General features: G+C 35.7%; 1 protein-coding gene across 1 annotated transcript in view; it reads right to left on the reverse strand.

Moving 5' to 3' along the window:
• EYS (eyes shut homolog) overlaps positions 1-27,748 on the reverse strand; it is a 674,079-nt gene that overhangs the window by 246,814 nt on the left and 399,517 nt on the right. Inside the window, exons 32-33 of the mRNA XM_056488606.1 lie at positions 5,256-5,446; positions 3,460-3,551 (exon numbers count right to left, since the gene is read on the reverse strand). Of these exons, the coding sequence (XP_056344581.1) occupies positions 3,460-3,551; positions 5,256-5,446 (283 nt within the window). The remainder of the gene's footprint in view (positions 1-3,459; positions 3,552-5,255; positions 5,447-27,748) is intronic.

Below are 27,748 nucleotides of genomic sequence, written 5' to 3' on the forward strand. Positions count from 1 at the left end.
AATATCATGGTGAATCATGAGAACTGGATAAAGAACATTGTCTGATATGCACATTTACTTGCAAACATTAGATGGTGTGACATTTATTCACAGGAGGAATTATTTCTGGGGGATAAAGAAAGCAGTAAAATGTTCTTTTGTAAGGAGAAAAAGGAAGATACTATCACTTTCTAAGATTCACTGTTCTTAAACTTGTATTAAACAGCACTCACTACTTTTAAGTCTACCTTCATTTAATATGATATTGTAGAGGCAGCATGCTCTTTGAAGATGGCTTATCTTCAGTAGCTGAAATGCATTGCTTTCCCTGAATTGAAAAGATAAAATCCTCTCCATCACAGGACTACATCAAAGAGTTCTAAACAATTAGGATTACATTAAATAATAAAAACTAGCATTTTCTTTCAAAAATATTATTTCTTATTGTTAGTATTCACAATGTCTGTTCATAATGCTTAACATATGTACAACAAAGAAAATCCCATGCTCATATCCACTATGTTACAATATGTAGTATCTCCTGCATTCCTATTTAACCTCACTGGTTTTCCAGATAACATAATTCAAAACTTAACTTATTTATCTCACTGAAAATCAGTTCTGAGAAGATTAAATGTTTGCAAACCTCTAGGAAGTTACAGCAATTTTTCACCAAAGTTATTTTAACTTTTATTTTGCTGTATTACACAGCAGCTGATTAAATGAAATGGCAACTTCATAAAACAATTAACACATATTTCAAGACTGACTCTATCAAACTTAACTGTCAACAATATATATTTAATTGTCAAGACAGTAAAAAAAAATAAATCATATATATACAGGATATATACTTTATAATTAACTCAAGCATATTTGAAAATACATGAGAAGATAATGAGAAGCAATTCCAAACCTTTCTAACATCATGACTAAGATTTTGAATCTCAGAATCATAGAATCACAGAATAATTCAAGTTGGAAAAGATTTTAAGACCATCAAGATCAGCTGTTAAACCAGCACTGCCAACACTAAACCATAGCCCTAATTGCCATATCTACATGATTTTAAAATATCTCCAGTGATGGTGACTCAGCCACTTCCCTGTGCAGATTCTCTCACTGTTTTATAACCCTTTCTGTGAAGATTTTTTTCCAAATATCCAACATAAAACTTCCCTGGTGCAACCTGAGGCTTATTCCTTTTGTCTGATTTCTTGTTAGCTGGGAGTAGAGACTGACCCCCACCCCTATACAGCCTCTTTTCAGGGAGTTGTAGGGAGCAATAAGGTCTCCTTTCAGCTTCTCTTTGGCCCAGCTAAATGGCCCAGCTCCCTCAGCCACTTCTCATAAGACTCACACAATTGGCCTTGACCCATGGATTCAGTGATCCCAGATCCCTCTGCAGAGCTTTACACACCCACGTGACTTGGTGTCATCTGCAGAAGGTCATCTCAAAACAACATCCAGAACTATTTCCAGTCTTATGGAGTGAGTGTAATAATTAATTATTAATTGCCCTGTAACTAGCCTGAATCCCATAAATCCCATAAAGGTATGCATGCCTTTTTTTCAGCAGGAAAAATTAGTGTGGCCCACTTCCTGAGCTGTAGTGAAATAATTTCCTGCAAATGAAAGTTCCTCTCTTTGTAGACTCAAAATTAAAAGCAAAATATATAGATTAGGTCGGTCTTCTTTCATCATGGGCTATTATCATGGGCTGATTTAGAGACTCAAATTATTTTCTGCTTGATGGAGTAGGGGGAAAATGCATAGAATGAGTGTATTCACTTCATGGTAATTAGTGGATATCTGAAGGATGACAGTGACATGGCAGTTTGAATGCTTCAGTGACAGGGGAAAGGCTGTTTTTGTAGACACTTCCACATCATTGAGGGTTCAGGTATTCATATTTTTGCTATCTTCAGGATTTAAATCTTTCCCAAAATGAACAACAAAGGAATAACAATTGAATTCTAATGGATTTTAACTATCTAAGTAACTAGAAATTTTATGTCTCCTTTCCTGAGCCCATTTCTGTGTCTCTCGGGATTTGTCTTCTTTGGGATCCTTTCTTAATTGCCTTTAATGGGCTTGCAGAGTATTTGAGTATTAATCTCTATTCATATAGAAGATACTTAATGATTTTATCATCTTTATATCTCTTCTCTAAAAACTATTTTTCAATTTTTTTCTCTATTTTGATATGGAGATGGAGTCATAACCAGGAAATAAACAGAACTCTGTATGTTATTAGATTTTAGAGAATCTCACTTTTTTCAGTGTCATAGAGATACTGTGTTCTATTTCTTCCTGGCCACAGAGAAACTTACACTTGATTTTACCTTCCATCAGCATGGCTTGGTTTATGGTGCTCCTTTTTGGGTGATAAGCAAAACCCCAGTGGATTACTGGATTTTGTTCCTTGCACTAATTTGTGTATGTTACTGTGTGGTTCAGACCATGAGTGTGGTTTAACTTGCTGGAAAAAGATTATAATAGCAATGGTAACTGAAATGCAGTGACAGATTTTGGTTCTCCCCACGGAGTACTCACTGCCACAGCTGAGGCAGCAAGGTACAGTACAATGGATACACACTCCACTGCATTTCCCATGGAAGGAAATAAGGACAATATTGGGCTGCAAAAGTTCTTCATTTAACAATGTTTGGACAGATATAGCTAGAAAAGGCCTGTTCCAGTAAAAGGTTTTTGTTCCTTCTGCTCTCCTCCACAAACTTTTTAAGGACTAACTTACTCCTGAGAGACAAGCAAACAGCTAGCTCACTTTCTTCTTGCTGGACAAGATGACTGGACTTATTTTAAGCTATCTGATAAGAACTAGGCACCCAGAGAGCACACTAGGTGCCTGACTTTCCTATAAAGTAAACCCAAAACTTTCACTTCCAAGGTATTGGTTCTATGACCACAGACATTTGGTCATTAGGTACATCTATATACAAAAACCATGGAAAGCCTACTACCTACCCCATTTTCCTACCTCATTTTATTTTCATTTTATTCTCCTTCAGTTACTTTTACAGGAATAATATATCCTATTATGAGTTGAAAGTCAGTGACAGCAGTGAATCCACAGTGCTGCTTCTGCCTATTTATTTTCCAAGATTTTTCTATAAGTCACACTCTAATTGTTGGAAATTCAACAATTTCCTGGACTGAGTATCTTGGAGCTGCTGCACAGCATCTTCCCTGACTGAATGTTTATGTTTGCTACAGTAAATTATTTCAAAGAGAATAAATTTGTTTCCACTAAGCACACCAGGGATGTGATGAGCACTGTCCAGCTGTAGTTCTAAACATTCTTTCCAAGGATGTGTTGAGGCCCAGACTGCCATACCATGATTTTACTGAACATGTTCAGGTATCATAGTTAATGAGTTACAAAATCTGTGGAATTTACTAACTGTTCAAGCTATATGATCTTTGAAACAATGATAAAAAAGGCAACAGTGAACTTACCTAATTTTCACATTATACCACTGTCCATCATCCACTCTAGCAGTGGTAGTGATGTTTTTGATTTCTGCTGCTTCATCACAGAAGTACTGGTACTACAGAATAGGAAAAAGTTTTAATTAAATTATTTCTAGTAATTAAACAGTTTCAGGTACAGAAACTTGAATTTTAAAATAATAAATGGTTTCAAAAAAACCTGCAGGATGTCATGTGTATCAAGGAAAATTCATGTTTCATTAAAAGTTCTATATAAGGAAACCTATTGTACCAGAAATATACAAGTACACATATTTGCTTCCTAATCTGCATTAAAATGCTTTAATCTTTGTGTATTGTACAATCAGATATTATAGGTCTGATTTGCAAAGAAGTTGACCATCTGCAACCCATCTGAAATTAGCACTGGCCACGGGTGAATTTTACTCACCATTTTATGGCTTCCTTACACTTCCAAACACGTAATGTAGCGTGCAGGCTTGAGCATTTTGGAGCACCATTTAATTTCCTATACTAATGTGAACAAGCACTTGATTTCATGGTTTGTCTACTTGTAATTGTAGCTTGATTGTGAGCTTAGAACCATTTGTTCACTGGGCTTTAAATCTACATTTAATTGATCAGCTTTGTGAACGACTAAGTGAATTCAATTAGTTTTAACATGGCACACTGGGATCTCTGAATAGATTTCTGTCAGTTAAAGTACTTTCATATTTTATGGTGCTTATGATATGTTAGAAAAATATTTTTCTGCATCATTACTTTACCATGAATACAAGATGAACTTAAAGCTGTCAACATTTTCTAAACTTTGGATAACTTCCTGCCTATGACTAATCTAATTTTTTTTCTGGAAAAAGATAGTCACAATGTAATGAAAGACAAAAAAAATCACAATATTACAAAAAAAAAAAAAAAGTAAAAGGTAATTTTCTGCTTATCATCAGTTTTCATATCTGTTTAGTATGCTCATGGTCTTTAAACATGAAGGCAAATATAATACAAAAATGTTGTTTCGAACAGACAATTCACAGTTCTTACAAAAGAATATAATTACAGGTACTTTGGGAAACTTTAAGCAGGAAAATGGGAGATAACTTATGAGAGAAGTAACTTTTCTTTTAATATCTTTTTATAGCCTCTTTAACATCTGCTTATCTCTTCATAAACCTCTAGTTTTATTTCTTCCTCAGAAAAGATGAAATAATTTGTAGAAGGTAAAGATATACCAAGATACACACTTAAAAGTTTATAAACAATTATATCCCTAATTAGTTTCTGCAAAAGCCAAGGAAATGTTGTTGGTTTTTTTTTCCTGATCCTGTGGAACTCTGATTTAAATAATAGATGAAGTGTAAGGTTTCTACTTTTAGATACATGGTAAAAAAGATACACTCTATTCCCTATCAGGGAAAATTTTCCTATGACAATTCACTCAATTCCTATGCATGTGCCTGTCATAAGCCTTCCTTATGACAATTTTAATAAAGTTCCACGTGAGGAAGTTCAGCTAATTTAGGTATAAAATACAATAACATGATATGTACCACATGTAAAGACAAAACCTAAGTTTTTTGCTTTTGTGTTTTAATGCATACTTTTGTGAGTCATATTGATCATATTAGACAAGAATTGGACATAACAGACAGCAAGTGTGACAATTATTTCCCTTAAAATATGGAAGATGTCAAGGATCTCTGTAGCTTTATTTACTATCTTCTACAGTAAGAAAAGGAAAAAAAAAAATTTACAGATTCTAACTTTTATTTACTTTTCCTTCAGTGGGAGATTTGATGCCTTACCTGCAATGTGCCATTATTGATGAGAAGCCGAATTAAAAAATGTCGTATTGTTTCTGGGCTCTGTTCAATATTTAGGAGAAGTCCATGAGGATTATAAGTCTTAAATTCCAGGTGGATGAAATTTTGCATGTTCAAATGTAAACCTTGAAATTCCAGGTAAGAATCACCATTGTAGCGAGCATTAATAAAATCTGTGAATAGAATTTTGAGACATGTAAGGATATAAAGATATTTTTCTTCTTCACACTCCTCTTTCTTATTCTGATAGTGGTAGAAAATATATAGGATAATTTTTTATATCTTTCAAGGATTCAGATATGAATCTGAAATATTATATTAGTTGTCTTCTGTCAAAGGTTAACACTGAGAGTTTATAAAACTAGACAGAAAGGTTTTGGTCAAATTATATTATGCAAGCATGTAGACCAATCCCTGAAAAACTAGGCTGCAAACATGAAAGACCTGACACATATCTAGCAGTTTTGGTTCAAAATTTTTTTTCAAAGTTAGGTGTTTTCATCAAACCTAGATACAAGAATGAATGTGTTTGAAGACTTTACAGAAACTACATGGAAAGGAAGGAAGACATTCTACAACCTAACTATGAAGTTGGCATCTTAATAATATATCAATTATTTTGTATTGCTAGGGTGAAAGCTGAAAATTTCCCTTGGGTCTACATTCAGCTTGTCTGATTTATCTATAAACCTCTTAGCATTCAACACCCTGTGCAATACCTGGCAAGGGCAGATGCAACTCTTATATAAATAGAAAAGTTATGTGAATACATGGCTTCAAGCCCATCAGATGACATATGACTACACTTAAAAGGGGCTTATTTTGATTTTCTATTTCTTCCTGTCTCCTTCTTTCTTCTCGCCTTTCCTTTTCCCACTCCTTTTCTCTACTATTTCTGCTCCTTTCCTTTCCCTTCCTTTCCCTCCCTTTCCCTCTCCCTCTCCCTTTCCCTTTCCCTTTCCCTTTCCCTTTCCCTTTCCCTTTCCCTTTCCCTTTCCCTTTCCCTTTCCCTTTCCCTTTCCCTTCTTTCCCTTTCCCTTCTTTCCCTTTCCCTTTCCCTTTCCCTTCCCTTTCCCTTTCCCTTTCCCTTTCCCTTTCCCTTTCCCTTTCCCTTTCCCTTTCCCTTTCCCTTTCCCTTTCCCTTTCCCTTTCCCTTTCCCTTTCCCTTTCCCTTTCCCTTTCCCTTTCCCTTTCCATCAAATTTCACTCAATCATCTCTACAGAGGTTTTGAGTATCTTTGAAGATTACAGATCTCTTTTTCTTTTCTAAAATAGGTAATATTTTAATCTGTTGTGACAACAACTCCAATAGCAAATACCTTACTATATATGCTTAAATTCTGAACAAAAATAATACTGGGAAAAATTCAAAACTGTTGATGTCTAACTTTTGTGAATCACTGTAAGAGTATGCTGAATTTTATCCTTTCACAACTTTTCATAAACCTATTTACAAAGTTAGAGTCACTGTGGTCAAATCTCAAACAAAGCTGTGAAGAAATTCTCAGTACTATACAAGAATCATCAACATATGCATGCATACGACATGAAGTAAAACAGACCAAAAATTTCAAGCAATAACAATCAATAACCAGTGCTGCAATAAAAGAGATTTTATAATTTTAAATGTATCTAATCCTTAAAAATTCTTTTTTGAACTATAGGCCTATAGGTGCAAATTTCAGAAAATTTAATTTAAAAATTTCTACAGAAAGCTTTTTACATTTTATAGACAGGACAATTTCTCAAAGAAAAGGCCTTAGAGAATTACTGCCAATCCCTAACCCTTGTTTGCTTTCCTTCCTGAGCTAGCCACTGAGCTCTAAATCTTTCTCTCATTCTGTTTGCCCTGATTTGCCCCTGAAGAGGCTTTGCTTATCCCAAGGAACCTCTCAGTTATCCCCACACTCCTGAAATCTGGTATCTAACCATCTCTTTTTCTTGATCCATTTAGGAGATCAGCTTGACTAACAGACAGCAAAGTTGCACCAACATCCCCTTCCTGAAGTCCTAAATCCTATCTTCCCAATGTTTTGGAGGTGGGTTGTTTCTACTGTTGGGTTGTTTTTCTTTACCACATTGTTCAGTGTACAATAAAGCTGACATGTGAGAACAGGTCAAAACTATGTCAGCTCTTCAGAGATTTGCTAACACAAAGTATTTGAGACCCTAGATCTCACAGAAGAGTGAAATCTGTAATCATGAGGAGAAAAATAAAAAAAGATAGGTGTAGGAACAGTTTATTCACAATTCCTGAAACTATAATTTAACTCTGATAACTGAGGCCAGACAGCTATTTACTAAAGCTTAAGGAAGACCAAACAAGCACAAGCTAGTGGCATCTATCTTTAGCTTTCTATATGTAATTGTAGCAAGAACACAGAGCACTACCAACAAAACTTGTTACTTTATTCTGACCAATATCCATTTCTCTTTATCTTCATATGGCAACAAGTGACGATGCCTGGAAAGACAATACACTCCACCAGCCCACGGATTTGAGGCCAGTTTGGCTTCTCCTGGGAAATTCCTTTGTGCTGCTAAACAGAAAACTTTTTCAACTAATCATCTGCAGTAAAATTGTTTCAATTGCTCTGTGTCCACAAATATGGAAAGAGTTAATGAGAAAAAGCACTGAATAATATTTAGCAGGCTCCAGGTTTATGCAAAACCCATAAAAAGATGCTACTTCAATAACAAATATGCTACATACCTTCCCACAACAGCTATTAACATAAACCACTGTGTGTGGTTTTACCTGTTAAGATTCCCACATTGTTTGTAGCAGTACACAATTGCTTTTTATAGAACATAAGATTTCCTTATAATCCTTCTACTGCTCTTACACAGTTTTTTCTCATGTGACCTCTGGAGCTGGCTTCCTAGACTGCTTTTGTCCTAATGGAGAGGACTCATCCCCCGAGCCTTTAGAAAAAAAAAAAAAAAAAAAAAAAAAAAAGAGAAAAATTGAAACTGTACCTTATCTTTCCCTAAATATGCCTGCACATGCTTTCCTCAGAAACAGACAAGCCCTTTGACCTATAAAATCCTCTCAGCTTTAGCATCTTCCCCTGTGTACATCCAGCTCTCCTTTTCTTGAGTTTACTAGACTTCATAGTAATGTCTGAATGTTAAAAGGTTTGGGATTCAGCTGTGATAGTAAGCAGATACACAGGCAGGTCTGAAGCCCAGCTGACAGGCAAGCTTCATGGACTCTTGCACTCCCTACTGGTTTTCTCTATTCCAACGAGTACCAGGTGCATCAGCTTCAGAATGGAGGCCTGCAAATTTAAAAATTTTTGGCAGCTACACAATTGTGAGTCTTGGTTTTCAAAGGCAGGTAGAGAGATAATAAAACCTTTTAATATGTTCACTAGCATACACTCCTGATGAGTGAGCTTTTGTCTCCATGTATTTCTATGTCTAATGCACCCCCTGCAGTTTGCATGGACTCGGGCACAAAGAGGATTATATTAATGCTCTTCTTCTTTTTTCTGCTATTCTTTTTGTTATGTTACACCTTGGAACAAAATCCGCCTGTTTAAGATATTGGTCTTCTTTTTTTCATGGATATATATTTCACATCTTTTGTTATTCTTTTAATTAGAACTATCTTACAACATTCAAAGAGAGGGCATTGTTGCCTATGAAAAGGACCTGTCATGAAAAATCAGAACAATTAATTTTCTATTTGAAATAGAAATAATTTGAAATGCCTTCTGCGAGGCATGAGACACCAGTATTTAGTTGTGAGAGACAGCAGGAGATTGCTGGTTTGAAACCTTCCAGGCTCCTGTGTGGGACAGGGTGAGGTGATGCCTTGCTCTGGTGAGGTGATCCCTGCTCCACACACCCTGCACCCCAGGGCTCCATCCCAGCCCTGCAGTGGGGCCAAACCCTGGCATGTGGGAGGCAAAGCCCCACACCCCAATCCTGGAGCCCCTAACCCAGATCCTGAGTGGCCAAATGACCACAGAACTCATCTGGGGAAAGGGCTCAGGAAAGCTAATGGGTATGTAAGCCAGAGCACAAGGCACACACAGATCTTGACCCTACATCCTTTTGGAATTTCTCTCAGGTGAACACCACTGGAACCAACAGTGGCTGCTGCATTTGGTTTTTCCATCTCTCTTCTGATTCCTTCTTAAGGTTTGAGTAACTTATAGTCAGAGGAGTTGGAGTTTGCTGTGTGGAATGGGCTTAGAGCTTGCTAAATGAATGCTTTGTGAAATGCTTTCTGTTGATTTAATGTTGCTTTGACATTAAAAATTCCCAGATTTTCTGAAGTTTGACAGTAAACTTTTTATTTCTTTGCCCTCTTGAGAATATATTGTCAGTGTTACTCCCTTGCATCTAACTCAAGTTGCAAAAAGGAATGTTAAATCCTTTTAAAAGACTCATTGAGTGAGCTCTGGGGCCTTACACCAATCCAACCTGATGTCCTCAGAGGCTTGTCTGTCAGCTTGGCTGTCTGTCAGAGCAAGAATCTGGGATTCCACCCAGGGACCAGCAGGCTTGCCCAGCTCACAGGTGGTTAACCCTTGTTACTCTTCCCTGTGGGCACCAACACTCTGTAAGGGTGGCCCAATGCACCAAGAGCTCTCAGTGTGGGAGGAGGGCATGGGGGTCAGTCCTGCCATCGAGCAAGAAGTCTAACAAGGAGGTTACTGAGCCTCCAGCCAGGCTCTTAGTAGACATTAATGACAGAGGGATAAAAGAAAATATTCCTAAGTTGAAACAGGTATCTTGCCATGGCAGAAACATTCTTGCTGTCCTAACTACAAACACTTATGATGCTTTTTTTTTAAATTTAATTTAATTTTTTATTTTTATTTTTGATTGTGGGTTTTTTTTTTTTTTTTTTTTCTTTGTTACCACTTTTACAAATTTCTGTTTCAGGTGCCTCAGCTTTCATTTTCCTTTTATTTTTTTTTATCTCAAAAAATCTAGTTGTTTTAAAATTTCATATTTAATGAGTCACTTGAATCACTCTCTTGTGCATTCTAAGATAAGGTCAGTCCTCCCAGCAAATCTTGAAAAAAAGTCACAGCAAAACAATCCATGAGTTTTACTCTTTACTCCCTTAAATACAATAATTTACTTCATATTTCTAACTGCCATTTAGAAGGTTTTAGTTTATTTTCAAATGAGTCTCATTTGCATCCATCCATTTCATTTAGTCTTTTCAGCTGAAACACCTTAAAGGCAGCGCAGAACAATGTTCTCCAACCATTATTTCTATTTACAGTTGCAAAGCTATTTCACTGTGATGTGCTTCACCTGTGGTTCCACATAACAAACCCACAATTACAGTGAACCCATGTTTTATGCTGTCACAGAAGTCTGTGCTGCATGACTAGCAGGGAATTATAGTTATGTTTTTCTCTCAAAGTTGAAATGCTCTCTAATGTGGCGTGTTAGACAACAATAAAATGTGGTTAACATCCAGAACGGTGGCCAGTGCAGCACACAAGCAGCTTTCAAGCAAAGAAAAACAACAGCTATGAATAAACACCCTTTACTGTTTCTTTTTCATGCTTACACAGAGCCAGAGATTTGAGTAGCCTGTGAAATTCTTCTAAAAGAAAAACATGACTGTTTTAGAGCTCCTATTACATCATAATAGCCTAAACATGCACATACACACATGCACAAACACATGCATAGAATTCAGAAGAATAGAATTAAAGGCATGGAACATCAGACGCTAAATCCCAGGAAGCTCCTTCTATTTTCCTGAAGATATTGCACATCTTTTCTTTCTTCACACATGCTTCAGTCATGTCTGCTGATCCAAGTTTTGATTCTTAACTCCTACATGTCCAACAGACAGTCTGCACTGCTTTTGAGTGAGGTCTGTACCCACCTTCTCTACTCTACATGAAGAGGATGGTAGGCTGCATTTTCTATTAATTTCCAGTTGTTTCCTCTTTCTGTTCAAGAGTTACAGTTGGAAACAACAAGAAAACTATATATACAATATTTTCTTAAACAATTAATTTTTCAGATTTTTTTAAAAAATAAAAATGCTAACTGCAAAGAACTGAAAATACCCTCCTTGAACTCAGGGAAAAGGGGGGCAGAGTCTTCTAGCAATAACCCATTTGCATTAGAGGAGGCATCTGGAATGCAATTAGTGAAAGAGATTTTTTTATTATGGTCAGAAAATTATTAATAGTTTCTAAAGCAGGATTCTCTTTCCTGCTGAAGTATAGATTTTAAATTAATATCTAGAGCCTGTATCTATTAATTGCAGTAACAGCTTAATGAGATTAAGAGATATTTGCTTGACTGCTGCCTGCCAGTCCCAGAAGGGATTTTTTGAGAGGTGGAGTAGTCAACACACAGATAATTGAAAGAGGTGTTATGTTCATGGCAGACAGAAGTGAACAGACGAGATTCTCCTGTTGAAGGCATAAAACATACACATATATATGTAAAAATCAGGAAAAACATCAGCAGTATGTGGTTCTGCTTCAGATAAAGACTGTGGGTTTTTTCCTTTTCAAATGTACTATAAGACACACAGAGAGGATCAAGCAGTGTTACGGCAGAAATCAGGAGCAGCTCTTACCTTGGGGATAATTTGGCTTGCTCTCAGCAGAACTTCACAAGCCTTGCTGAAATCTTTCCCCCCTGCTGCCCTTTCTTACAAAGCACTGGCAGCTGGCACACAGTCAGCACCAAGCCCAGTGCCACTGCTTACATGTTGATAACCCCCATGGCTAGAAAGCATTAGAGCCACCACTGGGAGAAAAGCAGTTCTATCCAAAGGAAACCAAGTTTTTTGCCCTTTACTCATAAACCAAAATGCTGCTTTTTAGTCTCTTACAACTAGAATTTTAACAAACAGAACTGAATTATTTTTAGCATATGACTCTTTTAAAGATTGCAACAATATTAATGGTCAAAGTAAGAAGAGTTCGAATTTAAGATATCTTTTATGTGAATTTAAGATATCTTTTATAGTACTATAGGCTATTCCAAAAGGAGTTTTCTTCCCATTGTTCAGAATAAAAACAATTGATGTAAATATCAAGATAATAAAGATCTTGCAATGTATTGTGAGAGCTGCACACTTAGAGAAAAAGTTTTTAAGCCTAAAAAAAAAAGCAGTTAATCATCCCTTACCCCCAATACCAAGTCCATAATACAAGCAAGATTATTTTCTGCCTGGAAAACAAACAAAAAAAAAAGATAATATTTCTATCTGGCCAAATCCACAGACAGAAGGCACAGATTTTTTTATAATTTGTTTCATGGTATTCTGTTTTTCTATTGCAGTCAAAAAATCACCATTAGGAAGGGGCCACGAGTTATCCAACCTTGGGTATTGATTTAAAGTGGCACACACAATAATGTCTATTCTGTGCATTTAGTTGAGGATGTATGCATGGTATCTAGCAGGAGTATAATGAAACACTCTGTGAATAATTTGTTCTTCATCCACATTCAAATATTCAGATATCCAACATTTTGATTTAGCAATTCAGCTGAATTTGCTTAAGGTTATGCAGAAATGGGAGAAGTGAAATTCAGGTGATTTGCTGACAAGTATTTTCAAGAGTGTGTCTTTTCCTGTTGAAGGTTATGATATAAATTCTTGTGAAGGCCTTAGATTCAAGTCATGCTTATCGTGAAAACCACCTCTGTGAGTCACTGATGAGATACTGCAACAAGATGGCAAGGTATGGCTTGTGAACCAGCTATGCTTGCTCCTCATAATTTACAGTAATTACTTTTACCTATCAATTGTGCACATTCCCCACTAAATTGGCAGCTAAGTTTTGTCTGTTCTGCATTTGTAAGTATTGTTGCATTTACCACAGTTGTGATTTTGCATAATCTCATAACTGCCTAGTGGGATGCAGTTAAATTGGTCAATTCATGTTTGTCTTCAGCATGCATTGTTTTGGTCACACCTATGTATGACATCTCTCAGGGTGGTGGCAAATGGGCAGGCTAATATCAGCTGCAGAATCTGTCTTCATCTTGGACACATGAAGTCTGAAAACATTCCCAGCTGAAGTTGTACCTTCAGATATGAACAGTATTCCCAGTATTAAAACATCAAGCTGTCTTTTATAAACTGACATGACCCAGACAGCAAAGTCATGGTGCTCTGAAATAATATTTAATTCCCTCTTTCTGGTGAAGCTGTGGCTCTTTTGACAATTTTATATATAATACTGTGTTCAGTATTTCTGTATTCCCCTGCTTTCCTTTACCCCCATTAGACAGTGCAAATAGGCAGCTGTCCTATGAAAGAAATACTAAAGCTTCAGTTAAGAGTCTGGTGAGCATTATTTCTGTTTCCTTCTTCTTAAATCATGTATTAGAAGCCTGCAGGCTTTTGATGCATTATTTTCTTATGAATTTTCTAATGCATTCTTGTTCTAATGGACTGTTTTCTTACTTGTTCTAATGGAAACCTGCATGCACACAAGGCATCAACAAAAAATCACTCAGTGAATGTTAAAAGCATGAATCATTAATGGTATTAACTTCTTCAATGATGTCCAATAAAGACAGCAAAAGATAGATGCATACAACATGTCACTTTCTATTTCACTTTCTGAATCCCAGTGGTCGAGGATCTGCTAACATGTATGAGAACTATGGAAACAAATGTTGCCGTGTTGTAAAGAATACAAGCAAGAAGTGAATCATTAATAACACAACACACCAAAATTCCAGCACATAAAAATCAGTCAATGTTTTGAAGATCACACAAAAAAAACTTTGATTAAAAACACGATCAGTAAATTTGGTAGATATAATTTCTGACACATAACCTTGTAGAGAAAACCTGAACTCAAAAATTCCAATTGATGGTACATAAATTATAGATATAATATATAATATTGTCTGCTCCCCCCTACACCCCCCTTCCCCATTTTGTATGTGATGTAGCCCCTTGCAACATACAAATGCAAAATTCTTATTTGGTATAATTTTATTATGGGAACTGACAGTTTAAAGGATGGGAAAGGTTTAGAATAATAGTGCTGCTTAGGTAATTTATTTCAAGATATGCATTTGAAGAAATTTATATGCTGAAAAATTTAACTGTACATTTGGTGTCCAAATTTAAGCATTGTAGAATAATTTCCCCTGGGTAGAAGAACTTACTGCAAAAGAAGGCCTGCACACAAATTTTCTATAGCACAGATTCTGTATGAATCATGATGAGAAAATTAAAGTGTGCAGACACAGGACATCTTCCAAAATGAATGCATGTATAGAATTTGTTTCTGATAATGAAAAATGAGTAGGTTCTTGTTGCTTCAGAGCAAATACATGGGTTTGTTTAGTGCTTGACTACTATCTTTGGTTAAATGTAGATTGGACTGTGAAGTAACTAGCCATGGTTGAGATAGAGGATTGTAAAAGAGAATTTGTGGAAAGATCTCCACTTTGATCCTAAGATCAACTTAAAACTAACTGCAAATCTAACTGAGGGGACATGGCTGAAAGCTAGATGACTTAAAAATGCTGCCTAGATAGCAATCAGTGCTGCAAAACAATTAAGTTACCCACTTTATCTGTAATGAAAAAAAAAAAGCAAATAGGTAAAGATATCTGTTATCAAGATGACACAGACAATCAAGGTGGCAAGAACAAGACTTTTTTTCTTCTGAAGTATATGCAAAATACATAATATTCAACTGTGTTAAGAAGGAATATACTATACATTAAGTTTTCCTGTGTGCTCAGAAATTATGATGACAACATCAAAAGCTGGAAACACTGACCAAATTTAGAATACATTCAAACACTGATATGGAGCAAAGAAAATGGTAGAAGATAACAGCCTCCCCTCCCTCCAGGATCTGCACTGGTTGCTAGTAGACAAACTACGAATATATTGTGATTCAGATTAGCAAGTAACAACGAAGAAAATACAGCAAAGGATCCTAGATAAGTGAAATAGAGCAGAGAGGAGAAATCAGGAATGAATATTAAAGGAATCAGTCAGTAAGATGAGTGGAATGTAAGTGTTAAGAGCTTCAGAATAGAGAGGAATATGGATAGCATTTCTGAAACTCTGAAAACAAAAAGGCAGGATTGTGTCTGATCAGAACTCAGATGGAAGTGGATTCAAAGTGTTTACACCATCTATGTGCAACAACAGAATTATTCAGTATGCAGAAGTCCTTGTCAGCTTTGTGCTTATACTTGCACTGAAGTAAGATGAGGCAAGTAGGGGCAGATTTAAATTTCATGTCACACATACAAAAGAGCAATAACTTTTCTTTCACTGATGGTGTGGTGTCAGCTCTTCCACAGTGAAGAGATAACCAAAGGGGTCTCTAGAAATTCTAAGAGATAAATGAGAGGCCAAGTATTTAAAAGGATCTTTGTCTGCAAAGGGATCTAAAGTTTTTCATATAATCTGCACAGTACTATTGTTCAGATGGATGTATTCAGATCTCTTATTCAGATTTAATTCAGAAAGGTCATAAAGTAATAGTCAGAATAGAAATTACCATACAAAAATTCATAGTTTATTCTGCTTGGTCTGGAATTACTTACTTTAAGTGCAACTGGTGCATTTTAGAATCAAGAAAGAATTAAGAAGATGATTAGACAGTATCTACACTTGATACTGTTTATCTCTAAAGTAAAAATTAAAAGAAACCTTGATTCCTATTTTGCACTGAATATGATTACTTTTAGGTCCATAATAGAAAGAACCCAAAGCTTTCACAGAATCACAGGATGGGTTGGGCTGAAGAGACCACAGCGGATCCTCTGGTCCAACCTCCTTCCTCAAGCATCATTATTCTAGAGCACATGGCATCAGATTGTGTCCAGATGGTCCTTGAGTATCTCCAGGGATGGAGAAAGAAGCTATTCCTCACATTCAGGTGGAACTTCCTGAGCATACATTTTCTGCCCATTGCTTCTTCTTCTATTGCTTGGTACCACTAAGAGCCTGGAAACATCCTCTTGACACCCTCCCTTCAGATTCTCTTAGACTTTAACGTAGTTCACTCTTAGTTGTCTCTTCTCGAGGTGGAACAGCTCAATTTACTCATGAGGGACATGCCACAGCCACAGAATAATAATCCTCATTGACTCTGCTTTGTTTCATATTTTACCATAAGCAAAATGTCTTTATATAAACAGTCTATCTTCACATATTAGAAGTCTACAGTCATAGCTGCTGCTGTGATGTACATCATTCATTTCTGCTGAGTATTCTACCCAGGAGACACAACTTCAACTCTCCACTAAGTTTTCCCATACATATTTCATTATAGAACACAAATTAATTTAAAATGTGAAAAACCATCTGTTTCTTTGCTTAGATTTAGCCCTGACATTTACCAGAGGTATAGCAACACTCTGCTGATGCCCTTATAAATCAGTGTCATTTTCTCCATCTATTCTAGTGTGTGGATTTACTCCACATTGTCATCCTGTTCAGTCAATGGAGAGGAATTCCCTTTTCACTCAAAGGAAAACTTTCTAAAATAACAGAAAGAAAATTTTCTAAAAGAACTGAAAGAAAACTGAAAAGTTGCCACTACTAAAATTTTCTAGATCACTATTTTATCTTGGTCACTTGGGAAGGACTTATATCTATATGGAAAGTGTCTTACCCAAGCAGAGAGCAGGAATTTTTGTTTAGTTCTATAAATCTATAAATCTATAATGCCTGCAATAGCATCACCACTAAAAGTGTGGTCTGTTTTAGGAAGGTCCCCTTACTGTTGTGAGTTTGAAAGGACCAGATCTCTATAAGTTTGGGTCAAGTGTTTCCAAATATGCCTTCATCCTTTAAAGATAAAAATTAGATAACAATAAGATGGTTACAGAATAACTACTTTTTGAAATTTATGATTCACAACTTTTATATAATTTTCTGATGATGACTGTTTATATTATTGGAGTTATTTAAAGTAAGAATAAATCCAGTATATTTTTACATCTTGTGCATAGCACTAAAACCAGTCTGTATACTTATCTTCTTACAAATGAAAATCTTTTTAAAAACGTGAACGCAAAGCACTAACTAATTTGCTTTAGACATCTCCAATATCCATGAAATGTAAACAATCAAGACAGAACTATCTGAGGAAGGACTGAGGTACTAAACTACAATTTGCATAGGACCTGGAAATCTAATTTCACAGTAAAGCCTTTGCAAAATTCTTAGCTGTTTCTTTTCTGCTATTTGGGCATTTGCATAATCTGGCAATGTGCCAAGTACTTCCATCTAGATGTATTTGCTAACTTTCTCAGAAATTTAGAATTGCCCTCTGGTAAGCCCACGGTTTACATGGTCTATATAAAATACAATTTAAAAAAACCAATATTATCCCCAATGCTTCCAAGTAAAGATTACTTAGGAAAATGAAATTATTAATACTGACTTATGTTTAAATACCACATAGCAACAATCACTGAGAATTTCTTGGCAAACACTGTATTCGATTTTGACTAAAAAAAAAACCTCTGCAAAAATAGATTATTTGGGAGCTGTAGCACCCTATATTTAAGTTCTTTTGAAAGTTAGATGGAAATTGAGAGCAGATATCCACAATAGAAAACCCCTGTATTTACATCAAATAAAATTTGGGAAAAATGTTTATTTTAATTTTGGATACAATGACTTTTCATTCATCCAGCTGTGTTTAAAATTATGTTCCAAGTCTTAGCTAGATTAATTAAAAATGTTAGGCACATTAAATGCAGATAATTGAAACAAGGAATTTCAGACGCAGAAAATGTAAAAACTAGGAATAGCTGCATCTCATAGCTATTTGTATGATGGATATGATTTTCACAAAAATATTCATGTGAAAATCACTTGATTAAAGAGAAGTATTTAAGATTAATTGTTTTCAATTTCTAATATGGCAAAAAGTAGCAAAATAGTTGCAATACATTTTATAACAACAGGAGATGTGCTGTACACACTTTGGAAGGGAACAGATATTAATGAAAACCAGAAAGACGCTGGGATACAAAGTTTTGTTCTGGAAATTGATACTAGCTCAGCACAAAGAAATTTAGAGTGTAATCTATTTTATGGTGGTACACAATGCTTGTATTGCTTCAGATGGTCTTTATAGTGTTAGAGAAATATTGATCCTAACTGGTGATGCCATTTATTGTGTCTTCATTAATTGCTTTGTCAAGGTCCTTTGTTACTTTCTCTTTATAGGATGCGAAATTTATAGTCAATTTGGTTACCTTAAATTTTTAAGATAGCTAATAATGACTATGAAGTGAACATTTTTCTATCTAGCACTATAAATAAATATTGGAGACATATAAAAACAATCTGGAAAACATGTTGAAATAGTCTCCCACAATTATAAAGAAAAATTAAATATGTAGCTTGTGTCTTTTACAGCCCACTCCTAAATTATTATTCTTCAATTTAATGCTTTTAAATTATTTGATGCTTTGTGAACCGAAACATCAAAAATTCATCTTATGTCTTTCAAATGTTTGAATTCAAAGTTTTACATGAAAGTAAAATCTCAGTATTATCAATTGCTAGTATTAAAATCTTCATTCTTATTAAAAAACACCATAGTTCATGTTTTCATGAGGTTCATTATGAAACTTTTCCTTAAGAATTGTTTCAAATTTTATCAACTTCCTAAGGACAGAACCAAAAATGGCTTGTATTTATAACTTGGCTGTTGTAAAGGTCTAATGAAGATCAGCTTCTCACTGCACAGGAAATGTGGTAACACAGCTTTAAAACAGCACACTGAGCTTTGTCTGGGGACTTTAAATTGTCTGCTTTATTTAAAGTACAAAGCAGGCTTCTCCTCCCCAAGGAGCACAGTGCTAAACCCTCTGAAGGAATTAAAAGCATTTCCTTCTCTTACATGCAGCAGGAATATTGAATACATGACAATTCACACACATTTACAAGCCAGGCAGAGACATACATATTACAAAACCCCTCTGCCTGGAGAAGGTTAACTTGCAGCTCTCATCTTCCTCAGGCATGTCAAGGATCATATACATGTCTTAATACAGCAATTCTGCAGAAGTGAACATAAAATCCATTGGGGCAGAGAAAAGGAGTGAGATGTGCAAGATATCTCACTAAGGCCTGGTGAATAAGACTGTCACCTGGTTAGAAACCTCAGAGAACTTCTGTATTGTAACAGGGTTTTGACTGCAGCTGTGCCATCTATTCAGAGAAGAATGGAATTTAGGTCATCTTTTAACAATAAGAAAATCTATGCTATAAGAAAAATGCATCATTTTTGGATAATGGGCTGAGAAAACATTTTAAGAATCAAGAAGAGGAGATATATTTGCAAATGAGGTCTAAGAAAGGCAATGGTCATTTATATATCAGTTGCATTACTCCTATAAATGCAAAAAGAAAAAATAACCTGACTTTAGTGGCTTAGACCTCTTACTTAGTGTGACCGAAAAAGTAAAATCAGATATACTATGCTTCAAATAATCAAAACTACTGTAAAAATACCTATCTAAAAATCAGTTTGCTAAATAAGGAATATTATTTTGTTTCCTTATATAATTCATGGAATTACTGATTAAACAGCATCTCCTCTAGAGTGATCATGACCAAATTGCTATGTCTTTCTGCCCCTCAAAATGGGATCAAGAAATATGCAGTTATTATGGAATTAAGCATTTTCAAGCAATAAACCAAAACAAAAAATTCCTTCTGTAAATGAAGTAGGAATCTATCTAACACTAGATAGTAGAAACCAGGGAAGGCAGTAGCTGGAATGCTAAGCCCTCCTCAGCTGTGAGATATCTGATTACAGATTTCATGCAGATCTGTCCACCTGGATGCTGAAGGCCAGAATTTTATGCTGTGTTGACATGCACAATTGCACTTTCAGAGAACTAAGCAGGGATCATTATTCTTTTTTACAGCACTTCTACAAAGGTGATGGTAGTGGCACTGGTCATCTTTTATGCTACAAAGCAATTATTATACTGTTCAGCCAGCAAGAGACCCAGGTTAATTTTTTTACTAGGTTTAGGACTCAATATTTCTATCCTCTGTGTATTAGCAAATGTCCCAGAGGGCATTTTGTCCCACAGAATGGCAAAATTCATGAAAAACATGTGAGGAGGAAAGTATAGATTATGCAGCCTTAGATGAGGGCACTTATCTGAGAGAAGGGAGACACAAGATGACTTTATAGTGGGTGAGGAGAGAGGAACTTCTCTAACATGATTTACCTGAATAATCTTAGATGCATTTCTTGAGATGAATCACACCCTAAAAACATCTCTTTCTCTGCATAGAGGCAGTCCAGTGTCAGTCTCCAGATCTTGCCATAGGCAAAAGAGAAAACAGCATTTACATAGGGACTAGACATAAGTGTTTGAAAGGTCTCATAGCATATGCTATGTAATTAATATGGAAATGCTGTGTTATGTAAGTTATGTAAGCCACTCCTGAGCTGAAGCTGGAGCAGGGGAAGCAGCAACCACTGGCCCCAGCCCAGGAGTTTAACCAGTGACACCCTGACCAGGCCAGAGCAAGTCTAAGCCTCTGAATTGCCAGGTCAAGGCAGACTGCATATTTACTGGGCTGCACTCATATCCATATGCATCCCATATGGATAACATCATTAATCTCCAGGGTAAGTCATGGTGATATGTAAAATCATAGCTAAGGGCTATGGGCTCTTAATGATCTCTTAATTGATCGAGTGCAAGATTAACAGTCCAAATTTAGTCAGCAAAACTGACTTTTCTGATTTGATTAATAGTTATCTTAATTGTCCTTGAAAACCAGGGAGAGAAAGAAAAGGAGCTCCTGGGACAATGTTGGCCCTAAAAGTGGTGAAAAACATACAACTGCAAGGTTCTGAGAAGTATCTATTCACTTGTGCAGAACAAGAGAAATTCACTGAATGAAATTTTCATTTTCCCTCACAGTTCCTCCAAATCACCTAATCTCTCAGAGGGAAGCTTCAAATTCAAGCAATGTGAGATGACCTCAAATCCAATGAACTTAAAAATCAAGTACTACGGTTTTCCAGATAAAATAAAGAATTAAGTTGTATTACTGTTTCTTTGGTTTTTTTTTTTTTTTTTTTTTTTTTTCTGGACACTGAAATAAAGAATGCAATAGTCAGTCTCTCATACATTCATTCAATACATTCCTCCAGATTTTATATCACTGTTTCCCTCAACCCATGCTTTGCTGTTTATTTAAAACTCACCTGAAGCACTAAATTGTTTTAGTAGTTTTAGTAGTTTTAGTAGTTTTAGTAATTGATTAGAGAAAGTCCTATCTGTTCTGCTCAGCTGAAGGACAGAAGGAATACCACATCAGGATTCTACTCATGACTGAATTTTTAGTCATAGTTTCTATGTTAGCCTGAAAAGCAATAATAGATGGTAAAATTGTATCTACTGGTGATGCCAAACAGAAGCCTCTGACTTTGCTGAACCAGTAATATTCTAATTTCAGATTCTATGGAAAATAATTTATTACAGCCAAGTTCCTTTCACCCTCTCTTCTGCCAAACAACTCCCTAAAATTTTAGGAAGTTAAAGGAACTGTTTTTTCAAAGTCTTGATAGGCTGTTTACTTTTCAGTCATCAGAATCAAATGGAGCGTGTCAAGAAATTTCACTGTAATAAATAGATACATGTTAAAATAACTAGCAATGCCAAGGTAACAAAAAAGGTCATTTCACTCCTGGAAGATATTTTTAATACATGTTCAGTTTCATCTATAGATTATTAAGGAAAAAAAAAAGCTATTTTAAGGTTGATTCCAAGCTGGCAGAACACTTAAGAAACCACATATTTTGTATTTTGACTGCATTGGGTTTAGTGTTGCAAATTGTCTTCCAGACTGTCTTTCAGATTTATCAAATCTGTCACGAGAATTGCTCAAAGGTTTGATTAATGATGAGTTCCAAACTTTAGCTGTGTTTTGATCTCAGATATGATTTCTAGTAGAAACCTAATCTAAATAAAAACACAGTGATTTACTAGTGCCTCATTAGTTTGTGTAAGTTAACATATTTACTTTCCTACTATCAAAACCAGCAGCCTTCTATGACTGTTTAGTGTTGACTTTATGTATTTTGCATCCTGTAAAGGGGAAGGGTACATACCAAACTAACTTTATGGAATTTTTCTCTATCTTCATCTATTGCTTAATTTCTGACAGAAAGATAGTGTCTTAAAAATTTCATACATATAACAATTTAACAACATTAAATTTTGTCATAGAAGCCTTTTATTTATGCCTTCTGTTGCTCTTAGGACTTTTTTTCACACAGATTTTCAATATGGATTATCTGTAACTCTGAGCAGGACCATAACAAAGAACTATATTTAAGCTAATGAATTCTTCCAATTAATTTTAAGACAAAAAAAGCTGCAGTAGTCATTCACATTGAATACATGCAACAAAATGGCTGTGGTTGCTTGGCAACCAGGATCAGACTTATGGAAGAACAAGAAATACCTACTGCAATCTGTAGAGATTCTCCTATAACACAAAGATGTAGTTGATATTTCTTGATAGGTTCATTTACCCACGATGCAAGTTCTATCTGTCTTTTAGTGATGAAAAGTTTGAATGTATCTGTTTAGACTACTGATAGTGTTATATTCACTTTATTTCTTCCTCTCAATCTCTATTGGCAAACAAGCAACGTTCAGGTGAATCTGTTGAGCAGATTCACCTTCTGTCCAGCTTCCTATATGACTTTGGATGTTTTTTGGAGCACTTTTATTTGCTCATTTGGGTCACTGCTGCTCCAGAGACTTTCTCAGAATGGTGTCTCTTAATGGTAGTCTAAATGCTCTGTTTGCTTTTACAGCACATTTCAGACATTGGGGTGCAAAATATACCCAAGTCCAAAACTCTGTTTTCTGCACTGTGAGGACCAAAGTCCATTGCGAGATCCAGACTTGGAGAGCTGCAGGGAACTACAGACAAGGAGACATGAATTATTACTAAGCTTAATCTCACTTTCAGTATAAATGGTTTGGGTATTTTGTGCCTGGTATATGTGGCACACATTTTTGTAGCTTCTGACCTCCTTAGTTTGAAAGAATCTTGAGCATGTCTGCAGCAAAATGTAATGGGAGTGGCAGACAGTTCTTCTTGGGCAGTATCTAGAGCTGCTCCCCAAGAACAGCAGCATGCCCTTTAACAGCTGAATAAAGAAGACTGTGAACTGAAAATTTTCCTGACCTAGCACTTCACCATTAGCATAGATACAACTTTTTTTTTGTAAGGTGATCTACTTTAGAGTTTTGGAAAATGGAAAAAAAAACCCAAACTGGTTCTCAGCAAAAACCCTAATATATTCACTTAGTGGAACTTCTTTCCACTAGGAATAACTGCAAAGATCCTCCACTGCAGCCTGTGTTCCAGATGATGCAGTTAATGTGCTGGTATTCTCTTGCCTGAAGTAGCAGTAGATCATTTCATGACAGATCAACCTTGCAGCTGCTATTGACTTTGTCAGGTGTGATGCAGCTGTGCTTACATTCAGAGGTATGAACTTCACTGAACATGTGGAGGGATTTTCTTTAAAGAAAACTAAACTCCCTCTAGACTACGTTCTCAGCATCAGTGCAATGTAAGCTCAATATGTAAAGGTTAAAAAAAAGCAATCAAGGTACAAAATTAACTTTTTTTGTTGAAGTTCATTTCTGTAATCAAGTGTAGCCAACTTGGAGCCAGTGTCTATCATAAAGTCTTCCCTCTGTTTTATCATTGAAATGAGCTAATTATTCAGAGCCAGCAGGATGATAAACCTACCATGGTACTTTAGTAGCTGTAGGTAAACCCTAACTTTATACTTTCTCTACAGAAGTCTGCTGTTTATATGAATGCATTTGTCCTCTCACAATTTTCAATGTTCCCTTTCAATTTTCACCTTTAAGCTACTGTCTAAGGTTCAGAATACTGTGCTTCCAAGAAAGATCTCTAAAAATGAATGAGAATATGGCAGCACAATCATGAGAAGAGGAGAATTCATTTACAACCTACAGCTATAATTTTCTTTGAGAGAATTTTCTCAGCAAGTTAATGCTCCCATCCTGTAGACAGGTTATCTAATGATAAAGTAAACTTTTAAATAGCACATTTCTTTCTCTTAGGCACTAATGCAAAACTCAGACTAAAGACTCTTCAAAGGGATTAAAACCAGACACAAATGTTAATTCACTACAGAATGAGCAAGAGAGTGTTTTATTATCTTTTTCTTCCACCTGACTACAGTAGATGAGTAAATCTAAGGTAATGCCATTTGATTTAACTGTCTGTGGAGACTAGTATGAAACTAAATGACACCATAAAACAGTAAGCAAAAATTCTAAGTTTTCTAAGTTTTTGACAGATACCTAAGACACTGCACATTTTATTACTCCATGAATAAGATTCTGGTAGATAGCTGAAACTTAGACCTTTCTTTTCTATTTAATTCTCTTACAGCAAAAGTATTTTCCATTAATGGGCACATACAGATTGTGAGGAATTCCTTATGGGTATTTACAAGAACAGAACTATTGATGTGACTGCAAAGGGAAGTTCAGAATTAGTTTCTATGTACTAATTCCAAATAATACACTTAGTTTTTATTATCTCCCTGGAGTTCACTCTACCTTTGGTTCCTCATTTAATATAGTATCACTGAGCTGTAATACTGTTCCACATACGAGAGCTTCAGCAATTTAACTGTTTTAGTGGTCTTAAAGTGATTATACCTATAACGCAGAACTAGAAAAAGCCTTTTGATGCTTAACACCAATAAACCTGTCATTGTAGATCACAGAAAATCTATTATAGCAGTGAACACTTTCTGTTTCAAATGGAGATGAGCAGGCAAGCCTTTTATGGCAATTTGAGAGGCATTTAATGGTGTGAATCGCTATTCAGGAGCTTTTCAGACATGTATTAAGTCCAATATAATACCTGAGCTTAAGAAGATGACAAACATTAGCTAATAATTCTGTCACTTCATAGGTTGTACAAAGTGTTAAGGAAAATGGCACTGGGAGACAGCAGAAAATAAAACAAAACATACAATAGCTACCACACGCTGTCATTTTAGAACATCACACTCAAATGACATGTTAGAACTTTAAAGACCGTGTTAAAAAAGGTGAGGAACTTTTATAAAGGACACTGGTTAACTTTGGATTAATGGATTCATGTTTGGCCAGAACAGCAACAACAGATTGACTGGATCTGCTAGATCAACTGGAGAATGAAGGCTTACAAGGCCACGACCCCTTTTTACTTGTTGCCAGTAGTCTAAGGAGTGCAAGTTCTATTTTACACAATAAATGAGATTCATGCCTAGCAAACTCTAATACAATTACACATGTAAATTGCATGTCAGTTAATAAAAGTACACCTGTCAGTTTACCTCTATGCCTACCTTCAAAATTTACTCTGAAATACACCAAATGCATTTTTTTAAAAGGTGATAATTCTCTGCATAGTTTTAAAATGTGTAGCTAGCATAAAACTAACAGTTCTTAGCTAAAACATCAGAATATCAGATAACGATTATTAGTTCTGAAAGATCTGTTATTTGTCCTGTAGTTGCCATGGTTTTTCAAGACATTGCACTTGGTGAAGGTTCCACTTTTGGCTATTAAATTTGTCAGAACTGTGATAAAACACTCTTTAAAATGGCAGTGTCCACTGGGCCTCAAGGCCACCTCAATTGACAGCAATTTCACAAGCTCTGGGAGTTTTTTCACAAGAGATAAGAAAAATATTAGGGATAGGATCCAGTTCAAGACAGAAATGCCTAAATGAAATTCAGACATTCCAAATTCTCACTATAATCAGTACTAACCACATTTCAGTTACCTGAAACTGTTAGCAATACTCTCATTTACTTTTCAAAATTGAACTGAATCTCAGTCCATGAATCTCAGTCTGTGAATTCTTTCCCTTTATTCCTAGACATCCTATGAAAAATTGCAGAGGCCACTTAGTTTAGACCTTAAGTATAATTAAATAGAAAACTGAAAATCCTTTAAGCAGAATCCTATTTTCCGTTTGGTATATCTTGACTAAATGTTGGTGCAATATGTGATCCCTGTTGATATACACAAGGCTACCCTATAAATAGATTTTTAGAATAGAGGAATGAAAACCACAAGTATCTCAGTGAAGAGGTATCTATGGAAATTGAGAGCTCTCACCCTTCCTAGATATTCTCTAGTAATTCTCAGAGTTAAAATATCTTTTCATACTAAAGTGGAAAACAGATTAAATCCCAATATAGGAGGTCTACAACTCTCATACAAATGGATTGGTTCTTCACAGTGCATCATGGTTATAGTATCAAGAATGCCACTGATGTTTTAGAGTTATACAGGGCACTGAATCATTGTCTCTGCTTATGACTTTCAGCTAAAATTGCAGGTCATGCAGGGGTCTTGTATGAGCACTTAGGTCTGGGAAACAGAAAATAAAGAGAAGATATTTCATTTCTGGGGCATTCAAATCCAACTTGGTATTCATGGTAGCAAAGTATCCACTTTCCATTTTCAACCTTCTATTTCTGAACCCTTCTAATCAGAAATCTTCTTATATAGATATATAATACAGAAAGGCTGAATTCTACTTGTAAGTCTTTAGTTTCTATACTTAGCTCATCTCAGTGATGGTGTACTATTAAAATTTAGCATTTGTAACAATTGACATCTGAGGCTATCAATGTTCCCCCCAGTGTTTTCCTCACTAACACATCCAAGCCAGGTCTATCATATTTTGATACAATCTAATCTAGAATGTGTTAAGAATTTTCCATTTCCATTGAAGAATCTCAGCAGTATCTTAAGATACCATAGGCTCAATTTCTTGTATCACTAGAATTTTGACATTCAGGAATAAATTCAGGAATAAATGGGTTCAAGCAAGCTGCTTTTGTTGTTAGACTACCATAGTAGCTAAGTATTAGTTGACTACTATTTGCATACACACAAGTAAATCAAACATATAGAACTAAAAACCTAGGCCCCATTAAGTCTAAAAGAATTCTTCAGGTAAAAGAAAAGCTTCATGAACCTATCTGAGCTACTTACAATTAAACAGGAATGGTATACAGAACTAACATTCAGTCAACTATCCTAGTTTCTGCCTGGGTCATGTGGATCAGCAGTTTCATTTGATGGCACAAACTTGCTCTTAGAGAAGAACTGCCAGCCTTAGTAAATATGTGATCAGTATTCAGGGATAAATAAATGTAACTTCATGGAAGACTGTGCAAAACAACATCAGAGAGAGGAAACAATAACCCAAGATAAATGTCAGCACAGAAAAACTTAACTTCATAAAGGTGGCATCAGTTGAGGAATTTTCTGCTCTCAGAGTTGAGCAGGACTCTGCTATAGAGACAGGCACTACTATTTGACCATGTGTAAAGAGGTATGCTCAAAGAATGCATGGCAGGAAAAACCCCAGAACTGATAATTACAATGCAATCCCCATCCCACAAGCTTGTGCTCCC

This window comes from Oenanthe melanoleuca, chromosome 3 (assembly GCF_029582105.1).
Source record: "Oenanthe melanoleuca isolate GR-GAL-2019-014 chromosome 3, OMel1.0, whole genome shotgun sequence".
Classification (NCBI taxonomy): Eukaryota; Metazoa; Chordata; class Aves; order Passeriformes; family Muscicapidae; genus Oenanthe; species Oenanthe melanoleuca.